Genomic DNA, 18,768 nt, shown 5'->3' on the forward strand with positions numbered 1-18,768 from the left:
TAACCTGTTAAGGGCAAGGCAGTTTGAGTCTGCGGATAAAAACGGGAGACTTCTTGCCAATCTGGTGATGAAACGCAAATACCAAACTGTTGTTCCGCTCATCTATACTGCTGCTGGTGGAACCATACCTGATCCACCTGCCATTTTAGATGAATTTAGAGAATATTATTCCTCGCTGTATCAGTCACCTGTCCCTCTTGTGTCTGTAGACATACGCGACACCCTCTGACGATTGTGTCTGCCAGTTTTGGCAGAAGAGGATGTCTAGTCCCTTGATGCACCGATTTCGGTGGAGGAAATTGAGAATGCAATTCATGCTCTCCCCGCTCAAAAAACTGGGCCCAGATGGCTTTCCAGGAGACTGGTACAAAATGTATATAGTCGACTTGGCTCCAAGACTCCAACTATTGTATGCCACTTGCCTGAAAGAGAAGCAACTCCCTGATTCTCTATCTCAGGCCCATATAGTTTTAATTCTAAAACCTGGGAAGGACACTACATACTGTTCGGCATACCGCACCATATCCCTTTTTAAATTAGGACTTGAAAATCTTAACGAAAATCCTTGCTATCAGATTGATGAAAATCCTCCCGTTTTTAGTGAATATTGACCAAACAGGGTTCATGCAGGGTAAATCTACGGAGATCAATATTCGTAGAGTCTTTACTCACTTACAGCTTCCTTTCGACAATCTGGGTACTAGGGCGTTGGTAGCATTAGATTTAGAAAAAGCATTTGACAAGTTGCCTGGACTTATATGAAGGAGGTTCTTGCGGTCTGTGGGTTCGGTCTCACCTTCAGCACGTGGAGTAAAATTGGCTTTTCTTGGGGGCACCCGATTGAAGAGAAGGGTCTTGGAGCGCCTGTATGGAACCCTGGAAAAAGAGGATCGGGGCTCCTCTGTATAAAACCATTGCACAGAGCAGGTAAGTATAGGCGTGTTTGTTACATAGTTACATAGTAGGTGAGGTTGAAAAAAGACACAAGTCCATCAAGTCCAACCTATGTGTATGATTATGTCAGTATTACATTGTATATCCCTGTATGTTGCAGTCGTTCAGGTGCTTATCTAATAGTTTTTTTGAAACTATTGATGCTCCCCACTGAGACCACCGCCTGTGGAAGGGAATTCCACATCCTTGCCGCTCTTACAGTAAGGAACCCTCTACGTAGTTTAAGGTTAAACCTCTTTTCTTTTAATTTTAATGAGTTGCCACGTGTCTTGTTAAACTCCCTTCCGTGAAAAAGTTTTATCCCTATTGTGGGGTAACTAGTACAGGATTTGTAAACTGAAATCATATCCCCTCTGGATCGTCTCTTCTCCAGATAGACTAGAGAAGAGATAGAGATAAAGTTCAGTGTTCACAACCTTTCCTGATAACTAATATCCTCCAGACCCTTTATTAGCTTTGTTGCCCTTCTTTGTACTCGCTCCATTTCCAGTACATCCTTCCTGAGGACTGGTGCCCAGAACTGGACAGCATACTCCAGGTGAGGCCGGACCAGAGTCTTGTAGAGTAGGAGAATTATTGTTTTATCTCTGGAGTTGATCCCCTTTTTAATGCATGCCAATATTCTGTTTGCTTTGTTAGCAGAAGTTTGGCATTGCATGCCATTGCTGAGCCTATCATCTACCTCTACTAGGACCCCCAGGTCCTTTTCCATCCTAGATTCCCCCAGAAGTTCTCCTCCTAGTGTATAGATTGCATTCATATTTTTTCTATTATTTTTATTTTAAAAAAGTGGAAGGTTTACAATCAATCTAACCCCTTATTAACCCTTCATTTACTCTAATCAGCCCAAATTGACTCCTTATTCTCCTCCATTAAATTATTATTTTCCTGCTGATTTTTATTCTAATTTATAAACTATCGATAATTGAAATTTAAAAAAAGTTTTTTTGCTTTGTTGATATTTTTACACCTTTCACAAAAAAAGCGCAACATTTTTAAAAAAATGAATGTATTTATATTTATTTATATTATATAATCATTCATTTCAGCTGAAGTATAAACAAAACTGTTGTGGTAAGTATCGGTAATTAGTATCAGCAAAGAAACGTAAAGTATTGGCACAAAATGGTATCAGTGCATCCCTAGTCATGTTCATGGGTTATAGAAATCTCAAGTGGTTCTTTATAGCAGCAGCTTATTTTCAGGCCGAGTAATATATGTAAAAGGGTTGTAATCTTTGACAGGGGAAATGTTTCTGATTTTTACCTGCAGTGACTGTTGGCATCCTGATTTTGGATGGGGAAAGTCACTTGGCCTATTGTGTGCGTTTTTTTTTTTTTTTTTTTTCCCCCTCTGCCATTCGCTATTGTTCCCGAGATATAGGACTGATACATAATTATGCATGATGCTCAGCCAGTACAAGCAGGTGTATTTTTAAAGTGAACCTGTGTTTGGGGAACAATGAGAAATCTGGGATTTAAATTAAAGAAGGAAGAAGCAGCAAAAATGTAAATCTATATTTGCATGAACATGCTGGAGATCAATGCAAAATCCATGTTTTCTCTGAAGGTGCCAAACTGTGACCAATCTGTTAGTATGCAAATGAGCTCCCCTGATAAACCCAACAGCCAGTATAATTGGTTGTCAGCATATTAATCAAGTGGTCTTTGGGGAGATAAAAGAAACAAGTTTGGAAAAAGAACAGCATTCCTTGCATGTTGTATTCTACTACTAGTACTGCAAGTCATTATTTTTTATATGCAGAGTGCCATCTAGTGGCTGAAGTGGAGATTAATGTCTCTGTATTGATTTAGGCCCCATGCTTACTGAGCATTTCAGCCCCTCTGAACGTCAGCTACGTAAAAAATGCAGGAAAAGCTATGTATTGCACACGTGTGTATGCACATTGATGCATTCTATTGGCCAGAGTATTAATTTATTCTGGCCATTACAATTAGGGTTGCCACCTTTTCTTCAAGCCAAACCTGAACACTTTATCGGCACAGGACAACTTTTTTTTAAAGGGAGAACACTGTGGACTGTGGTATAAAATGGAACTCTGATGTAAGGGGGTTTCTGCTCACCAAAGCCCCCACTTACATCAGAATTCCCAGCATCCCCCCTTAAATCAGGGTTCCCAAAGCTCCCCCTTAATCAGAATCCACAGAGCACCCCTTACATTTGAGTCCCCCTTACCTTGGTGTACTCACTTGCTCAGGGGCAGGGCAGGGCAGGGCAGGGCAGAGAAGGGAGGGAGGGAGGGGGCCTATGCACATGGTGGTTGTGATACTTGGTTAATGGGGAGCATAGGTGTGTGCAACCTGGGCAACAGGGGGCATCTGTGCTGCACTGGGTGAATAGGGTGTGCCCAGGCATGCCTAAGTTTGGGGGGGGGGGGGGGTTGCAGTAGAGCTGCACAATTAATCGTTAAAAAATCGTGATCTCGATTCACCTCCCCTGACGATCTCTCCTGCTGAGTTTGACGATTCTTTCATATAAACAAGTGGAGAGATTATCTGCTCACTCAGCTGTCAAAAGAAAACATCCAGGCATTCTGCCAAGTTTAGAACTTGAAACATTGTATCTAACTTCCTTCTTAGATCAAAGGGATAGAACTTCTCTGTGTAAACAAATAACCTGGGCAATCTGCCAAGCTTTAAACAACGTGTAAATGCAGGAAGTTTAACCACTTAAAGTCTAAATCTTTTTCTGACACTTCTTTCTTAAGTTAAAATCAATATTTTTTGCTAAAAAAAATTACTTGGAACCCCCAAACATTAGAGATAAAATAAATATATATATATATATATATATATATATATATATATATATATTATAATATGGAATAAAATGGCAATTGCTGCAATATTTTATGTCGCACTGTATTTGCCCAGCAGTCTTTCAAATGCAATTTTTTGGGAAAAAATACACTTCAATAAATAAAAAAAAAAAAGAAACAGTAAAGTTAGCACAATTTTTTTTTTGTTTTAATGTGAAAGATGATGTTACGCCGCGAGAATCGTGAGAGAATCGTGATCTATCCTCTAAGCAAAAAAATCGTGATTCTCATTTTAGCCAGAATCGTGCAGCTCTAGGTTGCAGCCCGGTCTGAATAATGTGTCCGGGTTTCAGACAGTCTGAAACCTGGACACATGATTCAAAACCCGGGTGAATCCCGGACAGGTGGCAACCCTAGTTAGAATCCATAAAGGCGCAAACGCGTCTAAACACCTCTAGTATTTCAGGGCATTTTATGCATGTTTGGGTGCGATTTATGTGCGTTCCATTTTTTTTTTTTTTGCATTGTTTAAAGTGGATGTAAATCCTCACATGTACCCAGTGAAGTGAACAGCCTCAGATGATTCAGAGATGAAACAAATCTCCCTACATACGTTGTACATGTATATCTGCTGTCTTTAGCTTTTTATATTCTTTAGAAAGTTCAGATTATGTTAGATTTTATCTTCCTTGTTAGCACTGCAGTGAAGCCTGGGCATACAGCCAAGACAGCTGATTGGAGGAAAGGCACACACCCCCTCTCCTCGTAGGTAGAGGCTTTAAGATCTGTTCAATAAATCATTCAGCACTCTGCTAATCTATTTATAGCACCCTCCCCAACACATAACTCAGGCTGCTTTTATCATATGTGAAGGAGAACTTGTCAGAAGTTCACATGAACGGAGCAGGAGACAGCTAGGGGACATAGTGCTTTGAAGAGAGATAACAAAACACTGCAGATATATGTTCCCAGCTCAAATTTCATGAATCGGGTTTACATCCACTCTAACCACTTGCCAACCATCCGCCACAGTTCTACTGCGGCAGAATGGCACGGCTGGGCGAAACAACGTTATGTAACGTTGCTTCGCCCTGTGGCCACTTATAGCGCAAAAAATAAAAACTGTAGAGGTGATCAAATACCACCGAAAGAAAGCTCTATTTGTGGGCAAAAAAGGACGTCAATTTTGTTTAGGAGCAACGTAGCACGACCGCGCAATTGTCAGTTAAAGCGACGCAGTGCCGAATCGCAAAAGGTGCTCTGGTCAGGAAGGGGGTAAAATCTTCTGGGGCTGAAGCGGTTAAATGCTCCTTTTCTAACGCCTGTAAACGCCGATGTGTGCATTGACACATAGGCTAACATTAAGGGGCGTTTGCAGGCTGAAATAAAAAAAAAACACCAAATGCCTGTAAAATTGAGCTTTTTGAGCCCAGTGTGCATGAGGCTTTAAAGCCCAACTCCATTAAAATGAAAAAAAAAAATCCACTCAACGCCGGGTTAATTTACACATTTATTGTAGGCACGTGGATTACGCTTTAATCTTCTGCAATAAGAAAACCACCTTCATTCAGAATGTCATACTGCAAAATGCAGCGTTTCGGAACCACTAGGAGGCCCTTCATCAGGCTGGTAAACACTAGTCACATTGCGTGATGAAGATCCGCTGAAGATACGTTTTGCTGTATGAATGTCTTATTTCAGAAGTTTATGGTGCGCTGGTGATTTAAATTTTTCGGTTCAATGGCTGTGGCACCATCCACCAGTTGCTCCAGCACCCTGCACTAGGGTGCATACTGGTTCAGTGTGCGATAGAGGTTTCTTTGGTGTGGTGGACTGGGGAAAACGGACAAGCTGCATTTAAGAATTTATCTTAATCCTATTGGTGTTTGATCATGACGACCCAAAATGAAAGCAGCAAGTGTTTTTGTCGTAGATAAAGCTGTTGTTTTTGGGGGCTAGAAGTATCTCTTCCTCCTGCCTAACTATTGGCAGCCTTGTAGTAAGTCACCAGCTAGTGACCCGGAGCTGGCTGGTCTTCTGAGGCCCTGAAAGCGGAACTTCACCCAAAAGGGGAAGTTCCATTCCTCCTCCTATCCCCCCCCCCTTTACATTTGGCATTTTTTATGGGGGGGGTGTACTGGATTTTTACAGGTACCCGCTCCCCTACTTTTGGTCAAATCAGCCCCCTCCTTCCCTCGCAGCCTTCTGGGACACATCACAGGTCCCAGAAGACTGCGGGACCAATCGCAAAGCTCAGCGCGACTTCACCATACGCAGTTGGAAGCTGGCTGTAAAAGTCGCACCGCTTTACTGCCGGTTTTCCTCAGTGAAGATGCCCACGCCTGCATCTGGTGTCGATTGAAGAATCCGCTTGGCTGAGGATGGCACTGGATCCAGGTAAGTGTCCTTATATTAAGTCAGCAGCTACAGGATTTGTACCTGCTGACTTTAAAAAAAAAAAAAAATTTGGAGGAGACTGCTGCCTCTCCCTTCATTCATTCTGCATGGTCCTACTATATGTAGGTGATGTGTTAAGGGGCTCTCTCCCTTTCTCAAAACTTGGGAAAAGAAAAAACTTCTGTTCCTGAGGCCACCCAGACAACTGAGAAGGCCACACTCTTGGCATCTCTGAGCAGGCTCCATGCTGTGGATGCTATTGGTGGCTGACACTTTCATCTCTAAGCTCCACTGCTGGTCAAGTACTGTTGGGCTTAATGCTGTTGCTGAGCCCAGTCACTGGTAAGGGACTGTTGGGCTTAATGCTGTTGCTGAGCCTAGCCACTGGTCAGGGACTGTTGGGCTTAATGCTGTTGCTGAGCCCAGCCGCTGGTCAGGGGCTTAAAGTGATTGTAAAGGCTTGTTTTTTTTGTTTATATAAAAATAACAAACCTGTTATACTTGCCTGCACTGTTGCAGTGGATTTGCACAGAGCAGCCCAGCTCTTCCTCCTCTTGGGTACCTCTCCTGTTCTCCTGGCTTCTCCCTCCTGTTGAGTGCCCCCTAGCAAGCAGCTTGCTATGGGGGGCACCCAAGCAGAGCTGCAGCTCCGTGTGTCCATTCAGACACAGAGCTGCGGGTTGCCCCGCCCCATCTCTCTCCTGATTGGCTGTCTGACTTTGACAGCAGTGGGAGCCAGTGGCACCATTGCTGTGCCTCAGCCAATCAGAAGGGAGAGTCCTGGACGGCTGAGACACTCGTGGACATCGCTGGCCAGAGATGGGGCTCAGGTAAGTATTAGGGGGGCCAGAAGAGGCTGCTGCACACAGAAAGCTTTTTATCTTAATGCATAAAGATGAAAAACCTTCTGGCTTTACAACCCCTTTAATGCTGTTTCTGAACTCAGCTACTGGTCAGGGACTTTTGGGATTAAAGTGGATGTAAACCCAATGTCATCCTTTCTAAACTACTGCCATAGGGGTTATCTATAAGGATATACACGCCTCCTGCATGTATCTTTACCTGTCAAATGTCTCCCCTCTGTCTGTTATGAGAGCCAAAAACTGCAGATTCTGTGGGTGGGTCTGTTGTCTGGAGCTCGGTGGGTGGAGTCGTGATGTCAGTAGACTCCCCGCCCACCTCTACACTCCCCTTGTCAATATGCATTTTCTCCTGTGTATTTCTAACACTGAACTTCTGCTATGATCCCTAACATCCAGTGAAAAGACAGGAAAGTGACCACATGACTTCAGCATGCTAAATCATACTGAGGTGTGGAACATCCAATCCTGGCAGAGCTGCTGAAGAAAGGAGTGGGGGGGAGGGAATTAAAAAATAATGCCTGTGTCTTAGGCTGTCACTCACAGCAAGGGGGGAGGATTTGACAAAGTTTTTCTCTGTCAAGATTTTTCTCACTGAACAATAAAAGAGGATTGCTCAGAGATGGATTAACTCTTTGTGGCATGACTGGGCTCAAATGATAGGAAATCTTATACTCTACAGTATGATATAAAAAAAAAAAAAAAATTTCGGGTTTACATCCACTTTAATGCTGAGTCCAGCCACTGGTAAGGGACTGTTGGGCTTAAAGGGGTTTAAACCCTTGCCATTTTTTACCTTAATGTGCATTAAGTTGAAAATTTCTTTTTAATGCAGCAGAGCCCCCCTTATACTTACCTGAGCCCCAAAATTTGCACAACAGGAACGAGCGCACCAGCTCTGGCCGGTGTCTCGTGTCCTGATTGGATAGACTGATAGCAGCGCAGCCATTGGCTCCCGCTGCTGTCAATCAAATCCAATGACGCGGGCGCCGCGGAGAGTCATAGATTCGGCGGCTATGGACGCTGAATGCTGGATTCGGGAGCGCGCCCGCAAGGTAACCCCCTCGGGAGAGCGCTTCTCCTAGGGGGTTATCGGGTGGGGGGGAGAGGGGGAACCATAAGAGCTGCTGGGGGACCCTAGAAGAGCAGGTTCGGGGCCACTCTGTGCAAAACGAGCTGCACAGTGGAGGTAAGTATGATATGTTTGTTATTAAAAAACACAAACAAAAAAAAGCTGAACCCTTACAATCACTTTAATGCTGTTGCTGAGCTCAGCCGCTGGTCAGGGACTGTTTGACTTAATGCTGTTGCCACATCCTCACATTGCCTCTGACGTGCTTTTGAATGATCCCTTTACTGTGTTTTAAGCTTTTTATTATTAAAATCCACTTGTAATGTACAAGGTTTGTGTCCTCTGTCCCCACTCTGGGTCTCTGTCTTCCTGGAGGCTGGAAGAAGGCACAGGCAGTTATAGGGAAATGACCTTTAACTGATATAAGATAAGAGGGAGCTGCACTTTCACTTAAAGAAACGAAACCAGAAATGTTTATGAAGAAACCAAACTACAATATATTTTAGCAGTTGCTGCATAGACTGCTGCTTTGCAAGATCGGGGGTTTGTTTGAGACCTGGGGTTAACGCAAACCAGACAAAAATAAAAACACTAAATATTCTAGAAGAGCTTAATAAAATATGTATAATGGGATAATCATCATTAATTTATATAAAGCCTCCAGGTTCCTCAGCGTCTCTCCTTTGTACTATTTCACTATTGAATTGAAAAATGCAAATAAGGTTTTGAGCTTTAAATGAAGTGTTATTCTTACAGTATGTCCAATTAGAATCGCAGATTAAAATGAAAGCGGTACTAAATCCAAAAGCAATCATTTATTAATATATTGCAGCTTACCATTTTATAGGCTTCCTTTCTTTTATTTTCACATGGAGAATCAGCCAGTAAGTCTGTTTATCCACTAAAGAAGCTGTACTGGAGTGTTGAAACAAACCATTTAACACTGACAGGGGTGCTAACAATGATCAGCTTTTATTTATGTAAAACCCAAAAGGAAAAAACGGTTTGCTGTAACTGCATGAAAAGTGTTAAGTCGGCCATAGACCATTTGAGTCTTAGCCGGTTCAGCAGATTCAAAGCATCAATGGGCAAGCTGACTGTACTCAAATTGATCGATCAACTTGGGAACAACCAGCATGTGGGACTTTTCTAAATACGTTTACTGCCAGCAGCCATAGCCTCTAGTAGCAGTAACCATTGTATTCTGCTGGCTGGGAATGCTCCCTGAACCCCCTGCTGGCTGTGTTGATGGGGAAATCTAGCAATTTTTTTTTCTTTCCTTCGAAATCTTATCTATGGCCAGCCTTAGCTGGAGTTTGGCTTCACTTTGTTTAGTGTATCTAAATCTGTTAGTACATCTAACACTCCCCCCAGACTGACAATGCTGCTGTCCAAAGGTGCCCCCTGTGCTCCTTCATCCAGAGTGGGGGGACGGTAATACAGGAGATGTACTACTGGCCTAGATGCCTAAATGCATTGAGTTGCTGCCATGTGATTGGCAATTTGTAATACCAAGCTATAGAACAGGTCTACCTAATAATAAAGTGGCCTGTGTGTGTGTGTGTGTGTGTGTGTGTGTGGATAGATACATTTATAGTGTGTGTGTGTGTATATATAATATATATATATATATATATATATATATATATATATATATATATATATATATATATATATATATATATATATATATATACAGTATCTCACAAAAGTGAGTACACCCCTCACATTTTTGTATATATTTTATTATACCTTTTCATGTGACAACACTGAAGAAATGACACTTACAATGTAAAGTAGTGAGTGTACAACTTGTAGAACAATGTAAATTTGCTGTCCCCTCAAAATAACGCGACACACAGCCATTAATATTTAAACCGCTGGCACTAAAAGTGAGTACACCCCTAAGTGAAATTGTCCAAATTGGGCCCAAAGTGTCAACAGGACATGATTACTGGAACCATGACCTGTGGTCTGATGAGACCAAGATAAACTTATTTGGTTCAGATGGTATCAAGGATGTGTGGCAGGACACCAGGTGAGGAGTTCAAAGACAAGTGTCTTGCCTACAGTCAAGCATGGTGGTGGGACTGTCATGGTCTGGGGCTGCATGAGTGGTGCCGGCACTGGGGAGCTACAGTTCATTGAAGGAACCATGAATGCCAACATGTACTGTGACATACTGAAGCAGAGCATGATGCTCTCCCTTCAGAGACTGGGTCACAGGGCAGTATTCCAACATGATAACGACCCCCAACACACCTCCCAAGATAAAGAGCTGCCTTGCTTAAGAGCCCTTGCACACTGGGGCGGTTTGCAGGCGCTATTGCGCTAATAATAGCGCCTACAAACCGTCCCGAAAGTGCCGCTACTTTCATTCCAGTGTGCAAGCCCCGAGGGCTTGCACACTGGAGCGATGCGCTGGCAGGACGGTAAAAAAAGTCCTGCTAGCAGCATCTTCGGAGCGGTGAAGGAGCGGAGTGTATACCGCTCCTGCCCATTGAAATCAATGGGACGGCGCGGCTATACCGCCGGCAAAGCGCCTCTGCAGAGGCGCTTTGCGGTGGTATTTATACCGACGGTAAAACGCCGCTAATAATAGCGGCGTTTTACCGCCGACGCCGCCCCCCGCCCCAGTGTGCAAGGGCTCTAAGAAGCTGAGGGTAAAGGTGATGGACTGGCCAAGCATGTCTCCAGACCTAAACCCTATTGGGCATCTGTGGGGCATCCTCAAATGGAAGGAGGAGGAGCGCAAGGTCTCTAACATCCACCAGCTCTGTGATGTCATCATGGAGGAGTGGAAGAGGACTCCAGTGTCAACCTGTGAAGCTCTGGTGAACTCCATGCCCAAGAGTGTTAAGGCAGTGCTGGAAAATAATGGTGGCCACACAAAATATTGACACTTTGGACCCAATTTGGACATTTTCACTTAGGGGTGTACTCACTTTTGTTTCCAGCGGTTTAGACATTAATGGCTGTGTGTTGAGTTATTTTGAGGGGACAGCAATTTTACACTGTTAGGCCCCTTTCACACGGGACGGATCCTTGTTGATCCGCCCCGTGTTTATCCGCTGCTCAGCGGGGATTGTTCCGTTTTCCCCAGCTGAGCAGGCAGATGACAGGGCGGGACCCGCACACTGTGCAGGGACCGCCCTGTCAGATCTCCGCTCTCCCCTATGGGGGATCGGAGGAACACGGACCATCTGTCCGTGTTCCTCCGATCCGCTCTGCAGACGGATAGAAAAATAGGATTTTCTTCCGTCCGCAGAATCGGACGAGAGCGGAGCCGGACAACATCGGGTGTTAGTGGATGTACATCCGCTGACACCCGCTATCCCATAGGGATGCATGTATGTCCGTATTTCATCCGAAAACGGATGGATGAAATACGGACATACTGTCCCCATGTGTGAAAGGGGCCTTATACAAGCTGTACACTCACTACTTTACATTGTAGCAAAGTGTCATTTCTTCAGTGTTGTGACATAAAAAGATATAATAAAATATTCATAAAAATGTAAGGGGCGTACTCCCTTTTGTCAGATACTGTATATACACTATATTACCAAAAGTATTGTGACACCTGCCTTTTACATGCACATTAACTTTAATGGCATCCCAGTCTTAGTCCCTAGGGTTCAATATTGAGTCAGGCTCCATGCACACTGAAGCTCATAAACAACCATTTTTGGGAGTTTGGGCATTTTTTTTTTTAACAGCCCATAAACTCCCCTCTATGTTATCCTATGTGTCCATGCACACATGGACGTTTTTGGATGTTTATCAGCAGTGGAGTTTATGGGCTGTTTTCTGAACGCCATAAAATCGCGTTCAGGAGTTGTTTTTCTGACCACAAAAAAAATGCCAAACGCTCATAAACGTCGATAAACGCTCAAAAACGTGGCTCACCAGCGTTTTTTAACATTTTTGATCCATTGAAAAAATAAATTAAATAATAATAAAAAAAGTGCCAAAAACGCTAATAAACGCTATTGCAAAAAAGTTAAGCATTGAAAGACTCACTGCAAAGCTACTGCCATTTTTATAAAGTTATTTTAACATCCAGTGTGCATGGAGTCTTACCCGTAACAAATACAGAAAATAAAATAACATTTTTATTTTAATCTTGTCTTTCATTATCCTAACCTGTCTATTAAAACACAATTGGTTGCTGTGACTTCTGGTACTCACACGTTTATCGCCCTCGGCCCTGCGTCATGAAATGCGTTTGTTTAAAGATTGCCTTACAAAATTTTTAGATGGAAAAACACACATCCTTTGCTGCAGCATTTTGTTTTTTTTTTTTTACATCAGCCGAACGTCCAGCGGAGGACAGCTTGTCTGTAATTACTTGGTGGCGTCTTGTGTCTTTCTCATAGCGTACTTTGCTGCTGCCCGCTGGCTGTCATCACAAAAGAAGACGTCATTTCATAATGATTAGTCACAATGGTTGATGCTCTTAGTCAGAGCCGATGCAAACCACAGTGACGTCAAGGGCAAACTTTTTTTTTTTTTATATGATGAATTTGTCAATATTGATTCCTTTCTGGCTCGGTGCCGTATTAAAGGGTAAGTCCACCCAAAACCAATATTTTAGATACCCGCTGCTTTTCTTTGTCCTTGACGTCAGCTGAAGGATTGAGTCTCCCTGTGTTTGGTTTGGTATTGATTTTATATAGTAATGAAATTAAAAAACGCTAATGGCGAGAAAGTGCCCATTGCATCCTCGAGAAATTAGTATGTGATTTAACCTGCTGGCCTCCGCTCAGAATGGAAATATCTGTTTTGGTAGACTTTGCTTTTTGCCCATTATCTTAAAAACAAAAAAAGTTGACAATGAGAGCCTATTACCTTTAGCAAATGTCTCCTTTTAATTAATGTAGGTACATATATCTTATTCTGACTATATAATTGTTTGTATAGAGGAGAAATGAAGTGTACATTGTTTACAGTCCTCTTTAAAAACTTTATCGGTCTTTTGTGTTTGGAGATGAGTCCCTTTTTAGCATTGTCATAAGGTATAAAAAAAATCAACGTAACATTTGCACTGTTTCCAATGCTAATTATCTATAACCTTTTACATGTCCTTTTTCTTTCTGTCTACAGGAAGATGCAGCGCTGTATCGCCATCTAGCGGCCATACTTAGGCATTGCTTACTCAGACAAAGTGATGGTGAAGATAGAACAGAAGAATTCCATGGGTAAGATTCTAGAGCTTGGTACATTAAAGTGTTTGTCACTTGTGGGTGCTCGCTCCTAAGCCGCCTCTGTGTGTCTGAGACGCGGCTCGCCCCCCCACGTTCTCTCCGCTCTGGCTTTCCCAGTCAAGGAGGGAGAGAGAGAGACCCGGGAGAGCTTCTGCTCTCATGCACTTCACTGGATCGGGCTCAGGTGAGTATAAGGGGGGACTTTATACTCACTTGAGCGTAAAATTATTTCTATGGCCAGAATAATAGTTTATTCTGCCCATTGAAATGAATTAACGCTAAAGCACTAAACCTGCCTAGCGTTCGTGTAAGTTTTTATATGCGTTAAGCAATTTTTTCTGCCAAAACGCTGCTATTCCTGGACACACTGGCAGTGCCTCTAAATGCCCCTGTCACTGATCTATAAAAGCCTATGGATACATAGGCTAACATCCTTCGCCATATCCAAAACAGGAAGTGAGAGAAAATCCCTCCAAATTGAGGGAATCCCCTGGGTGTCACTAGAACTAATGTACTTGTTGAAAGATTTCCTCTTTTCTGGGGACAACCCAAAATTTGTGATTTCCTTTTACTTTCACTTTCGATGATGATGGTAAACATGACAAATAAAGAGGATGTGGATCTCCCCAATGAGTGCACAGACAGCAATAATAATACCTGACAGGGGTTCTAACCCCTCTCCACTCTATTAAAAAAAAATACTTTATACTTTAGCTCACACCGGTACACCCCCTGCTGATCTGCACTCACACTTGGCTATATGGAAGTGTTCTCGGGCACAATTTTTGATAACCAGTCTGCAGTGATCCATGTTTCATTACATAGTCATCTATGGGGAGTTCTGTGCTCTGCGTGGTTTGCCCTCACTGGAGCATACTATACCAGACCACAAGTGAACTGTGCCCAGGGCCACCTGGTCCTGGGCATGGCTTGGAGCATTCACACTACAAAAATGAAATGGACCAAGGGGATGGACCGGTTAAAAGTGCATCTTTATGGCCCGTACACACAATCCGAATATCGTACGACAGTTCTCGCTTAATAGTCGCAAGTAGAAATTGAATAGCTTAATAAAGTCACGAAAAACAATTGTATGCCAGCAGGTGGATTGAGCCTGCCTTTTAGTTGCACAAAGCCATGAGTTTACATTATGCACCATTACAACTTTCTAGACACTGGCATCCTAACAACCAATGGCGTCATCAGTTAATAAGGAGGATGTCTGTCGTCTCCACAGCATCCTTGTTTGACCCTCCTGTGCCCCTCTCCCTCAGTACTGGGGTAACATTTGCTGACTGATGGAGAGAAATTGAGGGAGAAGAGAAACATCGGAATACTAGTCAGTACCAGTGTGCAAAATTGTATGTATTTGCTTTGGAAGAATAAATCGCCTCTAACATTTGGTGTTTTATGTGTGGGGTTGATTTACTAAAGGCAAGTCCACTTTACACTACAAGTGCACTTGGAAGTGCAGTCGCTTTAAATCTGAGGGGAAGAGCTGAAATGAGGGGAAGCTCTGCTGATTTTTTTCATCCAATCAAGTACAAGCAAAAATGCTGTTTTTTATTTTCCTTGCATGTCCCCCTCGGATTTACAGAGACTGCACTTCCAAGTGCACTTGCAGTGCATAGTGGATTTGCCTTTAGTGAATCAACCCCAGTGTAGATCAAGGCATAGTAAGTGAGTAATGTGAAAAGATCAGCTGCATTTTTGGGCACAATATTCAGAGTTCAGTTTCACTTTAATTGGCTTAGTGTTTAGCACTTGCAGCTCTGGGGTCCTTGGTTTGAAGCCTGGTCAGGTCAGGTATACTACATGCATTGAGTTTGCCTGTTATCACTTTGCTTGTGGGTTTCCTCTGGGTAATCGGATTTTCTTCCACAGTCCAAAGACATGCTGTTAGGTTAATTGGCACCTTTCTAAACTGGCCCTGGTATGTGTATGGATGCATTTGAGATAGGGAACTTAGATTGTATGCATCATGGGTGCTCATGTTGACCCGTGTCCACAGCCAAAAATGCCTACAATGGGCATGTGAGCATCAGAACTGGAGCACGAAGCAATGGAAGAAGGTGGCCTGGTCTGATTCACATATTGTTTTACATGATGTGTGTGGAAGAGATGGCACCAGGATGCACTATGGGAAGAAGACAAGGCGGTGGAGGCCGTGTGATCCTTCTGGAAATGTTCTGCTGGGAAACCTTGGGTCCTGCCATTCACCAGGATACCACCTACCTAAACATCGTTGTACATGGTAAAGCTTGCCATAAACAATCCTTCATACCACTCGCAAGAAACAGGTGCTAGCCCAGATCGTTAAGCTGTGCAGGTAGATTAATGCAGGAGATTTTATTGTATCAATGACATCTTCAATAATAAAGGCTAGACACTTTGTGGGCCTGTCATGAGTAAGTGCTGAGATGGCGTGAAATGCATTGACTTTTTTCCTCCAGCCCACAAAGTGTCTAGCTTTTATTATTGAAGATGTAATCGCTGCAGTAAAGCAGATGATTTTTTAGTGTAGCTATCCAAGTCTCCTGCATTTATCTACTTAAACATTGTTGCTGACCAAGTACACCCCTTTGTGGAAACAGTATTCCCTGATGACAGTGGCCTCTTTCAGCAGGTTCAAGAATGGTTTGAGGGACACAACAACACATTTGAGGTGTTGACTTGGCCTCCAAATTTTCTAGATCTCAATCAAATTGAACATCTGTGTGATGCACTGGAAAAACAAGTCCGATCCATGGAGGACCCACCTCACAACTTACAGGATGGATTTGCTACTGAGAGCTTGGTCCCAGATACCACAGCATACCTTCAGAGGTCTAGTGGCGCCCATTCCTTAATAGGTCAAGGCTGTTTTGGAGGCAAAAGGGGAACTACTCAATATTAGGGGGATTGTCATAACGTTATGGCTGATTAGTGTAAATCTTGCCACAGTAATTATCAGATTTTCCACTGTAAATAAGGAGAAAAAGTGCTTAAAACAGTGGGTTACAGGGTAGGCCCATGGCCTTGAAGCACTGGAGTTGTGGATTCAGCAGGGAAACAACCTGCATAGAATCATTGTCAGTAGGAGATATTGGTGCAGAAAGGGAAGGTTAAGGAAACTAAATACAACATCCGCTATAGTCCCATACAAAGTTCATGAAATGTTTGCAGGCACTAGTGGCAGCCTTTCACAGGGTTAGCCAGCTCTATAAAATCAGGAACAAAAGAAAAGAGGAGAGAAAGCGCCATCTAAGTGCAGCATTAAAATACAACTTTAAAGCAAGTTTTCCGCCAGAAAAAAAAAATTAACAGTCAGCAGCTACAAATACTGCAGCTGCTGACTCTTAAAATAAGGACACTTACCTGTCCAGGGCGCCCGCAATGTCCTCACCCAAAGCCAACCCGTCCCACGGCTCCGGGTGGAAGCGTCGGCATCTTAAGTAAGGGGAATCCAAAAGTGAAGCCTTATGGCTTCACAGCCTGGTTCCCTACTGCGCATTTGTGCGAGTTGCGCTGCGCGTTCTGCGTGGTCCCAGCTGTCTTCTGGGACCTGTGTGTCTCCCAGAAGACAGTGGGGGGGGAGAGGCCGGACATGGTGTAGATCGCCGCGGATACTGCGGTGATCTTTTGCCGGAAGTTTAGCAAATACCTGGATTATGCAGGTATCTGCTCCCCCTGAAAGGTGCCAAATGTGACACCGGAGGGGGGGAGGAATCCGGACAGCGGAAGTTTCATTTTTGGGTGGAACTGTGCTTTAATAACCATCGGTCATAAAAACTCACAGAGTCTGGATCCCGTCCTGCAGGAATGGCTGGGACAGAAGATGGAGCTGTCAGATAAGGCAAGGAGAGCCGAGGACGCTGGTTGGTATCCCATCAAGCCTCATGCTGATTTGAAGTGCATTGGGAACGCACTCACTCATGCTTGTGAGTGCATTCCGAATGCGCTCCAAATTGGTGTCACGTGGTCCCGGGATACCATCCAGGGTCCTCTGCTCTCCTTGCCTGACCTGACAGCTCCATCTTCTGTCCCAGGACGGGATCCAGATCCTGTGAGGTTTTTATGAACTTTGATTATTAACCTTGTATTTTAATGCTGCACTTAGATGGCGCTTTCTCTCCACCTTTCTTTCCTTTTTGTTCCTGCATTGAATCATCATGTTTTTTCCATGCTTATGGGATTCACGCCTGTGTGCTCAGAATTCCTACCGCATTTAAGAAAAAATTCTGGTATGTAAATTAACTTTCCCCTAAAATTGGTAGAGATATTGGACTGTAAGCTTCTTTGAGAACAGGGACCAAAGTAAATGACATTGTGTGTTACATAGTAAGTCAGATTGAAAAAAGACACAAGTCCATCTAGTTCAACCATAAAAATAAATAAAAAATAATATCAAGCAATTCCATATACCCAATCTTATACCCACAGTTGATCAAGGGGAAGGCGGAAAACCCTTCTGTAAAGTACTGCAGAAGATGTTGGCTTTATATGTAAACCTGTCATGAAAGGCCTGTATGAAAGTTGCATTTCTGACCTCCTTCTGAAAATACCAGTTCACTGGCTACAACGCAGCATGTTTTAGCAATAGAAGATCAATCCTTTGTTGCTGACTTCACATGCTGAGGGCTCATTAAACCAAGTTTTTGTATCCTTGTACAGGCACACGGTAAACTTGCTGGTGAACCTGCCCCTCATGTGTCTTGACGTTCTGCTGACACCTAAAGTTGAGCATGGTTCTGTGGAGTACATGGGAATGAACATGGACACAGTGGAGGTCCTGATACAGTTCCTGGACAGGAGGTTGGACCGGGTGAGTGTCAAAAAAATGGAGATGGCATTTAGTATATGCAATATGTTGGGGATGTAGATAAACTCCTCTACACCTGGATCACACCATCACATCTTTATTGGGCCTTATGTTCATGTGCTTTTCTTTCTTGCCTTTCATGTGCTTTTAAAATGCACATCAAACAGAAGTCAGTAAATTCCATTGACCTTTATTGAGCAGTACACAATAGTGGCATTTAACCTGCTTTGCATTGCGCTGCATTTCTGTAGGTGCAGCATGTCCTGTTCGGGTGCTTTGCACTGCAGGCAATAAGAGCTCCTTCACACAGTGCCTGCGTTTTTTTTGCACTGGATAAATGCAGGTCATTGCCGGGGTTTTCTATGTGCCTTGTTCCCACCACAATGCTAATGCGATGTGCAATGCAGTGTAGTGCACTGGATGGTGCTGCAGGTCACTGAACTGCAGCACAAAGCACCGCACTACTTTGCGGAGACCTGAATGAAGTGTCAGTATGTGAGACTTAAAGTTTAAAAAAAATAAAAGTAAGCAGTGCAATGCACCGAGACCTGTTCTGCTCCATGCCAAAGCTCAGTAGAGTGATCATATGAACCAGGCCCAATATAAAAGACATAATTTGTTTTTTTTCCATGTTTTGTCTTAACCTGGTGAAACTAGAAATTTGGGGGGGGGTTGCAATTGTTGGATGTATGAAGCTT

General features: G+C 43.4%; 1 protein-coding gene across 2 annotated transcripts in view; it reads left to right on the forward strand.

Moving 5' to 3' along the window:
* RIC8A (RIC8 guanine nucleotide exchange factor A) overlaps window positions 1-18,768 on the forward strand; it is a 116,293-nt gene that overhangs the window by 77,564 nt on the left and 19,961 nt on the right. For both annotated transcript variants that reach the window (XM_073602186.1, XM_073602187.1), the window contains 2 exons: window positions 13,169-13,263; window positions 17,923-18,073. In XM_073602186.1, coding sequence (XP_073458287.1) covers window positions 13,169-13,263; window positions 17,923-18,073 — 246 coding nt within the window. The remainder of the gene's footprint in view (window positions 1-13,168; window positions 13,264-17,922; window positions 18,074-18,768) is intronic.

The sequence above is a fragment of the Aquarana catesbeiana genome, linkage group LG10 (assembly GCF_042186555.1).
Source record: "Aquarana catesbeiana isolate 2022-GZ linkage group LG10, ASM4218655v1, whole genome shotgun sequence".
NCBI lineage: Eukaryota > Metazoa > Chordata > Amphibia > Anura > Ranidae > Aquarana > Aquarana catesbeiana.